Below are 12,780 nucleotides of genomic sequence, written 5' to 3'. Positions count from 1 at the left end.
TTTTTTTTTTTTTTTTTTTTTTTTTTTTTTTGCGGTACACGGGCCTCTCACTGTTGTGGCCTCTCCCGTTGCGGAGCACAGGCTTCCGGACGCGCAGGCTCAGCGGCCATGGCTCACGGGCCCAGCCGCTCCGCGGCATGTGGGATCTTCCCAGACCGGGGCACGAACCCGTGTCCCCTGCATCGGCAGGCGAATTCTCAACCACTGCGCCACCAGGGAAGCCCAGAATTTCCATTCTTATTTCACATTTTAAACCTTATATCTGAGAACATCTCATGGGACTAGCATTTCGAGAAACATCTTTGGCCAGATGCTGAACTAAAGAAACATGTTAGCTACTTTCCCTAGAAGCAGCCTCTGTACATGAATTTGCTACCTCCGAACCTTTCAAAAACAAGACAAAAATTGTGAATGGCTGATTTCTTCAGTAACCCTCTCATAAGTTTCCAGAGTCTTCCAGAGAATAATGATCATCCTTGAAATATTGGGAGTCATAGATATCAGCAACTGCTAAGAATTCTGGATAGAATTAATAATTTCTCAGAGACCAATTCTCTAGGAAGATTGCATGCATCCAAGCTCTTATGTGGGTGCATCAATAATTTACAAAAGGACATACTCAAAGATGTTAGACTGTAAAGACTAGGGACTATCAAAGTTGGACCTAGACGTCTTGGTCCAAGTCCTTTATTTTGGAGGTGACAAGAATTAATCCCAGAGAGGTTAGGTGGCATGCTCTAGGTCACAGCTGGCAAACGTGTAGTTAAGACAAGGCCTCATGAGTCTCAGTTCAGATTTTTTTTTCCTTGTAGGATCTCCCCCCGCCTTTATTTGGTAAGGCAATGCTGGCCCACACTATCTTGGGAAAAATACTATAAGGAAGATATTATTCTTCAGATACAGGAGCAAAAATGTCTCATTCTAGTCCTGTAGTTCTTAAACTATAGGAAGTAATGAAATCATTAAAGTCAGTATTTTCAGATCCCATCATTCAGTGTTTCTGGAGAGGTAGAGCTGGAGAAATGCGGGGCCCAGCTATGTGCCTTTTTAACAGGACTCAGGCTCTAAAGCAGGTATTCCGAAAAGCGTGGTTTGAGAAACACATCTGGTTGGTTGCCAGTTTAGTTTACCATTAAATCCTAAGTCCTTTGACTTGGCATACTCTATACAACGTTCAAGTATGAAAGACACAATTAATTCAAAGGAAAAAATAGAATATGAGAAGTCCATCGTGAGCACTGCAGTGTATGTGTAAATTATCCTGAATTGTATCTTCTAACTGGGGTTGTTACAGTGTGGTTTGCCAAATGTGTGTATCCTTCACTTTTCAGAGACTTGGAGGTTCAAAGCTAAATAAACAGACCCCTTGTTTTCTGAATACATTTGAGGCGGAGGGGCGCAAAGAAGGCTATTTCTAAGAGAAAGCCTGATAAAAGAAATCTCAGCTGCCTTGTTGGGCATGAATTGGTTCTTAGAAATCAACATCTTGAAGTATTTAAATGTAAATAAATCAGAAGAAGATAGATTATATTATCGTCTACGTATACTTGGGTTTTAAAAGTGAAAGAAAAATTAGGTGGTAAAGTGGTTCTGAGGTTTTCCTAAAGTAGCAGAATTGCCACGAGTAGTAGCTGTATTTCAGGTGCCGTAATCAAACCAACCAAGGAGTGGGAAACAAGCAACTCTCCCTTAGACCTGCCGTTTCCTCACAATGCACAATACTCTGCCCCTGGGCTTCATGTTCTTCTAACCCTCCCACCCAGTCCTTTTTTCTTCTAACACTTCTACTTCAGCTCTGTATAGACAGAAGAGCACGGAGGAAAGACTGTGTCTCAGAAATGCTGCCCCAAGAGACTTGGCATTAAGTCTTGCGCTCAAATCTAAGTCCACAACCCATCCCAGCATGGAGCGCCTGGAGGGGATTGACTGTGGGGCAAACACAACAATATTAGCAAACATATTAACATATTAAATCAGATAGAAAGGAAGCTATATTAATTATTTTCGTATATTCCGCAGGAAGATCTCTCCCTCCTCCCTTCCCGCCCTCCCTCCCCGCCCCACCCCCGTCCATTGGTTACACATCTTTCAGTTGTCTGCTTAGGAAACAGAACTACCACGTTCTACTCTCTTCCTCTCTCTTCTCTGCATCTGGAGGTATCATTTATCTATTGGGATAGTATATCCAGATGATATCCCGTTCTCACTTCCCTGCTTTCCCAAGACTGATAAAGGAAGGCTTACTAAACGGATTATCAGCTTGGGAGCTGTCTGCTCCACCAGGTTGAAGGGTGGCTTTGCTCATATGCTGACTTTGTGCTGATTATCTTCCATTTGCCCCCAGAGACTCTCCTCTTTTCTGTTCTTCTCTGTGCTCTGGGAAGCTGACCTTCCGGGTTTGCGTCATTCCGCTCCCTTGCCCTCAGACTTCGAGCTGGATTTGGCCAACGAGAGGTTCCCTCAAGGAAATGGAATGCAGGAGGAGAGTGAGGTCAGAATATTTATTCCCTAGCTTCCTCCCTGCTAGGCCAGCACAGATTGACTCCATTGCTCCATAGATCTCATTAGGTGGCCTCTCGGTAGAGCCACTTTCTCTAGGTTCTGGCAGCTGCTCCCCCCCTTGCCTCTTCGGGTCTATCGCTGGCAGTCCCAGAGTACTACATTCTCCCTTTAGGGATTGGTTTTTTCCAAACCCTCCCACACCCTGTTGGAGTGTGTCATTTCTTTCCTGCAAAGATCCTGGATGGTACGGCGTTAAACTTACAAATTATGTTCCAGTTTTTACTGAAGTGAGAACTGACATTTAAAAGCTTCAATTTCTGTTTACCACTGTATACTTAGCAAGAACATGGTGCCTGGCATATAGATACTGCTCACTACTTATTTATTAAAGGAATAAACAAACGAATTGTGTGTTTAAATTCAAATATAAAGATGGAAAACCTTTACATGTAATTTTTTTGTGCTCACATATGTGCTCCCTTGCTGCAAATTTATTCTATTGCTTTGACAATGCATGGGCAAGTGTAGCTTATTTGTCCTCAAGAAAGTATGAGCCACCTCCTGATAGAAAAAAAAGAAGAAATAGAAAAATAGAAAACAAGACTTATCCAGTCACATTCATGATAATTGCCTATTGAGTTTCCGCATTTTGACTCGATCCAGGATTTTCTTTTTCCCTCTTGGATGGACATGTTAATAAAACAGAGCCATCATTTGGTGTACTCATGTATTATACTTCCTAAAGGAGTGCTGAGTGCATAAACCAGGGCATGAGTCAGAGAGAGTGTCCAGTTTCCCTCTCATACTTGCCCCACGGCCACGTTTGGTTGGCTAGCCAGGCTAGACTCCAAAATGGAAATCTAGTGACTTTATTCTTACAGGTCCTTCACACTTAAGAATACCAGTTAGAGACCTATTCCTTTTGCTCAGGTCCTTCCTTTAATGGGCTTCACATGGCCAAAAGTGTCTGCAGTCAGTCACAAGTGTTCAGAGTAACCCTCTCAAGAGAGAAGTTAATGAGGAATATGCTGCATCCTACAGTCGAGACAGCCTCTCAGGTGTTAACTCCAAGGAGAACACAGCATGCTTCCAAAGACCTTGTTATGAGGCTTAATCAATCATATTTTCATTTTTAAGACCCTGTTTCAAACGTGTCTGATCCAACACACCAAGAAAAACACCCAACACCACCAAGAACAAGCTAATAACTATTTTTTTCTCTAAGCCTGATAGTGCCAACTGGACACATTATAATGTCCACTCTCTAAGTACCGAGATACCCTGATACATATGCCATTATTTTTTTAAATGAAGTCTCAGATTATCAGCAAAAGGGACTGAATTGTTCTTCAGCATGGGGAGTAACAGAAAGCACTATAGAACTCAGGATAAAATGTTTAGGCTCTTTTAATAATGAAAATTAAGGATATGAACTCACCCAGAATCAACCAAGGAACAATACATTCTCAAAAACTAAATTATGGGCTTCCATTTCCAGTGCTCTTAACCTGCCATGTTGTAGAGACAAAATGTTCTCCTTAAAATACTTATTCTAAAATAGAAAATCAATTCATGTTTGTGCAGTGACCCTTGCAACTGCAGTAACTGGACAAGAAAATACATCAGAAATGACAGTCATATATCTTCCATTAAATTTAGAGCCCTTTCTAGGACCAAGCGAAATTGGTTCTATGTCTTTTACTTGGTTCATTTAAAAAATGAGTCTAAGAAAATAATCAGGGGTAAGATTTGAATGGATAAAGATGATTCCTTCCCACAAATGGCTCCCTTTCTGTCTCATATTTAGAAATACGAAATAGCCCTTTCAGGTTGGAAATCTTCCCACCAGACTAATAAAGGAGAACCTACTGAGACACGTGACATCTACATCCTGGTTACTGTGGTAGGACTCTAAAATGCTAGAACTTCTTTGACTCGTTTTTTTCCATTAAAAAAAATTCAAACAACTTTAAGGACCCAATCACCATGAAGGCTAAGAGAATACATAGTCAGTTATCAAAGAGAAGTAGAAGACTAGTAATAAGAATTCAAATTATTTGTAATAATTTTAATAGTTGGAAACAAATCATTCAGATGTATGATCTCATTTGATGCTCAGAAGAAAACCTGAGTCATGGAGAGGTGGAGACATCTTTTCTCCAAAGTGGCTGAACCAGGACATGAACCTGGGTTTTCTGGATCCAAGTCCAAGGCCCCTCCCACTCTACTACTCTGTCACCATGGAATGGAAGACGTACTCCAATAAATGAACTTATCCTTTGGAATAGACTTTACCAGAGTGTGTTAGAATGCTGTAGGTGCCTCCTTGATGTTACCTCAAATCCCTGACAAGCAACTTGCAGACCCATCGTAGCAGCCTAGTATATACAAATGTGTTGATTGGTATACATACAGTACACAAAAGCTAAAATAAATTGTGACACAGCCAGTGGATTTTGGATATTCAAAAATCTTCATCAACATCATCCCTGAACAAAACTGTCATATATAAATTTCTCTTTGATACACGCAGCTTTTTCTTTCAATAATCACTTCCGCCCTTTTATCTCCTATTGTCTTATTCTATATAAAATGACTGTACCCTTTCAGGTGCCTGAAGATTTCCACTACTTTCTGCACTCAAGTCAAATACTTCTGCAAAAAAAAAAAAAACTTCTGAGACTTGTAAGCATTCTGTTCTTTTTCTCAGAACCCATGGTAATATCTGATGCCCGCATCTGCCAGAGTGATCAATGAAATGATCACACTAGGGCTACATTATCACCAACTGAGAGAATCACTCTTTCCAAGTGTTTCTGCTGGACATTTGTGCTCAAGTCACCCCTCCTGGGATTGGTAAGCACAACACATGAGCTTGAGCTCCACTTGGCTACAGACAAGAAACTTTCCAAGGGGCGAAACATGAAGACCTCTAGTTTTCTGGAAGTGGATCTGTTTCTTACTTATATCTGAAACACCTTTTGAGCTGATAACTCCTTGGAAAATAAAGGAAACCATACTGCATGCAAATGTAGGTTTTAATATCACACATCACACTTTAAAATTTAGGTCTCCGGATATGGAAGAAAGATTAGTGTGCATGGCCTGCACAAAGAAGTGGAGGGAATAATTATCTCCTGGCATTATCTATTCCAGATCCTATCCCAAAATGAATGTTCTGGTGAAATGTATTTTTTCACATTGGGATGCAACTTAGGATATAACTCTAAGTTAATTTTCTTTTCAAAGAAAATTTTATTAAAATAGATAAAGGCTTTGTTTCAAAGAGAGAGAATCAGAACTAATGCATTTTGCCCAGGTTTGAGCATTTCATTTGGCTTCTTTAAAAGCTTAATGTTTAAAGTGGCATTTTCAAGATACAATAATACTGACAAAGGAATATCTGTTAGGATGATGGAATAACACCATGATGAATCAACTGACAACGAGACAAATCACCCAAGTGGGGAAGGAGGCTTCCCTGTTGACATAGAATCAACATTTACCATGGTTTCGGAAACAGGTAATTGTGAATGGACATAGCTTGTGTTTTTATCTGAACTGAGGATTTTGAAAATTTATGTTTTGACGAGGTCTGACCCAAGTCTCTATGGCTCTCATAGATGGAATGCAATTGGCAACTCTGACTCACGACTTTGTTTATACACTTGTGCTTCAGCACATCAGAAAAGCTATTTTTTCCCTATAGTTTCTAAGAATGACTCTCAATTACAGAGTCTAAGTCTGAATCATTTCTGGTTCCCTTTTCTAACTTACATCCATCTTCCTTCTTGTATATATGCCCATTATGACATTTTTCAGAGCCCATCAGGGATATGGAATAGACATGAAATACTTTACTGACTTGAAAGGATGCAGGAAAAATTCCTTCCAGTAAGAAAAAATGTGCATATACATTTCTTTTCCCTTGCCAATGCATGGCAGCAAGGAAAACAGAGAAATGTGCTAATATTTAATAAGACTTCTAGAAAAGCCATAGCCTTTATCTCAACAGCCCATATTGGGCTCTTGCTTATATACTTGTGGTCAAATTTTGCCCTTTTGTCTTCTTATTAATCACCATTATTGTTATTTTCAATATCATTGTCATCATCATCACCATGTTTATTGTTATCATAGTCAGTTTGGTTTTTGGCATTTACAGGGAGCGTATCACTATTCCAGATAAAATCACATTTCCTAATCACCTTCCATTTCTACCTACTCTATAAAATTTCTCATCGATACATTGCTAATCAACTGCAGTAAGTACTATAGTCTTCCTAGTCTCTTTGTTGTTACAAGTTCCCTATTATCTCTTTCTTTTATTTCTTTCTCCTCAGCTCAGCTAAAATCATCTTTGCTAGCCAGCCACTATGACCACTGGTTCATCCCTCAAAAGTTCCCACCCCTTCCCAATATGTCGTAATAACCTCTAATGGAATATAATCTGCAAAAAAAAACCCTGAGTCAGTATGCTGTACACCTGAAACTATATATAATATTATATATATAAACTAGATATATATAATATTATATATATATAAATAAGGTACCTCCCTGCCCTCTCAGATGCGGTGCGGGGGTGAGTTGATAAAACATAAATATGCAAAAGAACTATATTAGACATAGAAAGTTTCATGGGAACACCAAGGAGGAAAAATCACTTTAGTCTAAAATAATGGGGAATGTTTTACATCTAGGAAAAGCCAAGATCCTCACAGTAAAGAGAATTGTGAGACCTGTTAGGTAATTGATCTGATATAAATGGTCCATGTAAGTAAAAGTTATGAAAGAATATCAGGGTTCATTGAATCGGAGAGTTAAGGGAAGAGGGGGCCAAAAGTCAGTACAGTTCATTAACGTTAGAGTCTTAAATTATATCCACCCATTTCCCTTTTATAAGTCTTTAAAACATCCTGTACTCATGTCTTTAGGACAGATCTCAAAAACATGGCCATGCTTTGCTATGCTTGATATTCTCCTCATTTATTTATTCTTTAGAATCATGAGAAATGTTATTTCCGAAGGGTGACATCCCCAGAAGAACCAGAAAAAAAAGCTGTGTGTGGAAATTATTGCTCATCCTATGTGGTCACTTAAAGTAGCATTGGCAACATGGGTGTTTGTTTTATTGCTCTTTGCACTTTTCTTCCCTTTAAAAAATTATTTCTAGAAAATAATGAATAATAGCTGCTATTAAACAAGATGCTCATAAACTTGAAACAATTTTCCATCTCTGGTCCTTCTCTATGAAGCTTTCCGTGAATAGCTTAATAGGAAAGCGTCTCTGCTCTTGTTGGAGTCCTGTAGTATTTTATCTGTACTTCCTAATGTTACTTAACCATTAACTACTTAACTATTTCTATCTAGTATTATATATTATTGTATAAGTATTCATATAACATCTACTCTGTCCAATGAAATTTTTGATGGTAGCATCCAAACCTGTTTCAACTCTCAAGTTTTCAAAGCATGCAGTAGTTAGTATCCTTTATGTAGTTCAGACTCAAAAGTTATTGAATGGCTCAGTGAATAAATGTACAAGTGAGCCGGCCCATTGAAAAAGCTGACTCTCGAATACTTACTCATAGGATTTTATTTCAAATATTGACTTCCATTGACCACAAAATTAATATGAAATTGGGCAAACATGAAAATTGTTTTCAGCAAAAGCAAGCTTTTGAACTAAGTTCTGTTGTCTCTTTTGGAAATACTCTATAAGTCAAAAACATCTGTTTGGTCAAAATTCTGACATGTTTCTTTATGAAATGTGCCCTTAGCTGGGTATATTCAGAGGTGCAGCATTTAAAGAAGAAAAGAATTTTGAATTTAGTTTTCATGCTCATATTTGCCAATAATAAAAATTAATCAAACCTCAAGGAAAGCAATCCAATTAAATAGCTAATAAGCAAAACCAAAGCGATGCATGAATTATGACATAATACCTAGAATACTATAGATTTATCCTTTTATAAAATATAAGCACTTCACAATGCATTATTTTAAGTTAAATTACAAGATAAAATGCATTTATTTAAAATATGTATCTAAAAATTAAAACATCAAAAACAATTCAATTAATAGGTTCTTTCTTATTTCAGTATTTTTCTGATTCAGAGTAAAAATAAATCAAATAGATAAAAGGTAATTTCTAAAAAGTAATTTCTATTAATTACATTTTTGTAATGTTAAACATACAAAAACACCAAACTTTTTGGTTTGTTTCTAATTGAACAAAGAAAGTATCCACCATCTTTGACATACGCACTTTACAATTCTATGATCTTCTTTGTTAACTTCAGATCAATAATTTCAAATAAAGAATTAGAATGTTTAAACAAGAGGAAACCAAAACTTTGTAATATATTCAGTTAGAGCCTTTTCTCACAAGGTTTAAAAATGAGAGAGGCCTGAAAGTGTATAAAAGGGCATGTTATATATTGAGATGTAAACTTCATTTTGGGAGTACGTATTTAAAACCCAAACCAAAGATTTTGGTGTAACGATTCATACAAATCAAGTGCATCATTTGTTCTTGTATTCATTTCCAGTCCCACTCCCACTTTAGATAACATAGGCAATGTGGCAATAATCTCTGACGTTAGTTTTCTTTGTGGAACATAACACAAATGAGGAAAGTTTTTGAAAGTGGCAAGCAACATGTAAAATTTAAGCTGTTAAATCAACTAGTTCCAAAGAATGCCAAAATGAAATGAATACTATGCTTGTTGTTTTCATTTTATAATAAAAAGCCCTGAAAAATTTTTTTCAGAGTATTCAAACATCTAGATTTCCCACAGGCTTAATTAAGGTAAGTTTCAGTGAAACCTACCTTTAAAATTTGGCCTGATTCTTGCGTCATATCCTGATGTCCTTCCCATTAATTTGTCCAAGAAATCTGAAGGAGATAGGGTCTGCGAAGGTTGTTTTCCAGACCTGGAGTCATGGTCTTTGCAGAAAGCTGCCCTAAACACATCATTAACTCTTTTAGCAACAATTACGTTCTTATCTCCTGAGAACTAATGCTCACAGAATGTTTGACATCGTGTTTTGTAAATATATTTGATATGTTAAGAAGAAGAAAAGGAAAATTATAAACTCTTTGGTCAACTTCCTAACTTGTACATGGTCTAGAGTTAACTTTAAGTGATGAAAGGTATAAATCCTGAGTCATATCTCCTAAGTTACCAAACTTTCATAAGATGTTTAAGATGATACAACATGCATAGCTTTAGCTTGTAGGTTTTACAGATATACAAAGCTGTTTCTTTCTAGTGTCATCAGAGAAATGAAGATAATTTCTAAAATTTATGTGATTGTGTTAAATTATTTCCCTATGACTTCCAAAACATTCTTCCAGCATTTCGGCCCTTAATATGTCCTCTACTTTTTATAAAAAATACATAATAAGATGGGCAGAACAAAGTAAATCATGAATTAAGCATCCCATTGCTTATTTTGTCACCTGCTAGATTCTATTCCAGCTTTCAGCTATTAATAATTTCCAATGTGTTTTCTAAAAGAAAATCTTCACTTGGAAATTTAACTTCATTTTAAAATAGGTCAACAATGAGCATGTCTGTACTTCTATCATTTTATCAGCTGTTATTTATATATTAGCATTTAAATTGTTGACTCTCTAGTATTCATGAAAAAGAACTTCTAAAGCATTTTGTCTTTTGCGTTATCAAAAACACTAAATGGTAATTGGAAAATTTCTCAGACTTCCACTTTCCTTAAAAGGCTTATAAAAAGAGCATATATGGTTTATAGTGAAATGAATTCTTTGACAATACATAGTGGTTGACTGAATGTTGATTTCTTCCATAAAGTATATATTTTACAAGCTTTCTTTTCAGTATTTTGACAAATAATATTGTTAATTCTTATCACTAGGAAAATACCACATTCTTGCCGGTTTTTCAAAGAAGTAATATTAAATATAAGTACAAAGATGATATAAACATTTGGTAAGAGTTAAAAATTGATACAGTCACCTAGAAATACTCACATTCCCATATGCAGATTCATCTGATTAATCAAGTATTATTTGATTATAATGGTGATGGTGGTGGTGATGAAGATGATGATGATGATGATGATTCTAATAAAACCCAGCCTACAGTTTTTCTTAATCATAGTAGGAGGTGTGAACCTGAAAGGAACATAGTGGGTTTTCCCAGTACTCATAGCATTATTGCTATATGTTCCATTTCTCTTGGTTCTGTGAAAAAATACCATAAAATGTGGTGAAAATTAAATGAAGAGTCCTACACTTTGTTGTATGAACATCTCTTATCTCTATCTTGTCTTAGAACCTCTTAGCCATTAGGATGGCTATTTCACTTACTGGTAATAATCTGGTATTTTGAGGTATCAATTGATTAGACGATTTGTAAATTAAGTAGAAAATGCAAGCATGCAAATAATGATTTCTCACTTTTTAAAATTATGCATAATCCATTTCTCATGCGTGCACGAACACAGAGATGTCATATTAATTCAGTTTTGATAGGCAGTACATTTCTAAATATATTGAACAGTAGTACAGTGGTAAAATGAAATTTTAAATGTTTTTGGTATTTCAAGAAATTTCCTGAATTGTAGTTCTCATAGTATGCATCTAGTTGCCGAAATACAATAGAAGTCCCAAGTTAGCTAAGAATTTGGGTTCTTTTATATTTTACATAAAATGAGCATGCTCCTGGCAAATTAATTCAATCACTTCCACCATATGAAAAGCACTGCATTCAATAATCCCTTTAAATGACTTACAGAAGAATTTGAAAGCAAAAAAGAAAAAAAATCACCATTATATAGAAATGTAAAGAGCATGCAACTCATCAGAGTATCTTAATATCACATTGGCTGTGAAAATACGTTGAAATGCACAGAGTGGGGTTATGCATCATAAAACTTGCCTTTGTAAAAATTTACCACCTTCCCACCATAATTAAGCTTTTTAAAAGAACAAAAGAACTCTTAACTCTCTTCTATTCAATTAACATAATGTGGTCCGGGACATAGAGAAATAGATAAAAATTGCATGACACGTTCTCTTTCAAACAGTTTTCATGTGGAAAATACCAGCATGCAAAGTCGTTTCACCTACCTGAAGTGGTTTGTCTCTAAGAAAAATGCAAACAAGGCTGTCAAAATGTTCACTAGCTGCCGGTTCATTCCTGTATCTGTGATGCTTGTGGAAAATATTCCCGAAATGATTCCAGAAAGAAGCTAGGACAAAGTATCTATTTATTGTCCAGACTCAAAATCTGGCAGGAATCTAGTTTCCTTGAAAATCAAAAAGAGATTTGGGCTTGTACAGTTTGCTGAGAAAAAACAAAAAGTGCCAGTACTGGGCATCATGGTCAGGTCAAACGGGGGCTTAGGACCATCAGTTAACCTAGGAAAGACAAAGCCTTAGAACTGATGGATCCCCCAGCTGCTTTTCCTGAATAATAAAAATGCTGCTACCTTAATCGCATCACCATGCAAAGGGGGCTGGTGACAATGCCATGCTGGAAGTCGGGTTGCTGTAGCTTTTGTTTTATGTCCTTTCTATTTAGCAAATCCCTTTTCTCTAGAAAATGTTCTCTTTTTAAAAGAAGTTGTAAACGAGGGAGAAGAAAGGACTCTGCGTGCTGGAGTGGGTAGGAAGAAGAGGGCAAAATTGCTGAAATCCTGTGCTGGAATGAGGGCTACAGAAAGACGGAGACGTGATCTTACCGAGCCTATAAATTTCAGCACTCGGACAGCTCCTAGCTCCGAAGTGCGCATGTTTCCTTTTTCAGTCGCTTGGGGCGGGGGTCTGGGAGAGGCATTCCAGAGGGGACGTTCCTGCTATTCCAAGGCAAAGAGTGACTGGCCGTTCCGCGCGAAGGGGTGCTGAAGGGGTGCGGTGATGACCAGGGAAGAGCAGAGGTCAGGGTAGATGGAGAGGGTGAAGAAGGCTAGGGTCTGAGCTCCTGGAAATGGGAGTCTGTCAGTGGGTGGGCGGGACGGGAGTTTGAAGCAGAGAAGAGAAGGGAAATAAGGTCTAGGCGTGGGAAAAGAAAATTGGGCGAAGCAGAGAACAGGATCTAGAGTACTGAAATTATAATAGGGGAGTGGGTAGTCTACTCGTTATCAGTGAAAGCTAGAGGCAAAAGAGGAATCCTGTGCTGAAGAGGAGGGGACATTTCATTGGCATAGAGAAGCCCATATGCGGAGAATGGTTCACGAGGATCGATAATTTAATTTAGAAGCCCTTTATGCCTTCCTCGCCCCTTGAGTGTT

General features: G+C 37.4%; 1 protein-coding gene across 2 annotated transcripts in view; it reads right to left on the bottom strand.

The window, feature by feature from the left end:
- Positions 1 to 12,288, bottom strand: part of GLRA2 (glycine receptor alpha 2) — a gene marked incomplete at both ends in the record, with an annotated part of 195,577 nt that extends 183,289 nt beyond the window's left edge. The window contains 3 exons of one of the 2 annotated variants that reach the window (XM_082681722.1): positions 9,338 to 9,471; positions 11,618 to 11,693; positions 12,232 to 12,288. In XM_082681722.1, coding sequence (XP_082537848.1) covers positions 9,338 to 9,471; positions 11,618 to 11,685 — 202 coding nt within the window. Of the gene's footprint in view, positions 1 to 9,337; positions 9,472 to 11,617; positions 11,694 to 12,231 lie in introns of those variants that run through there. The other variant, XM_082681721.1, reaches the window with a different exon arrangement.
- Between the last annotated feature and the right edge of the window lie 492 nt (positions 12,289 to 12,780).

This window comes from Grampus griseus (genome assembly GCF_964374135.1).
Source record: "Grampus griseus genome assembly, chromosome: X".
Taxonomy (NCBI): domain Eukaryota; kingdom Metazoa; phylum Chordata; class Mammalia; order Artiodactyla; family Delphinidae; genus Grampus; species Grampus griseus.
The sequence above is the reverse complement of the archived record's forward strand: the minus strand, read 5'-3'. Positions and strand labels throughout refer to the sequence as shown.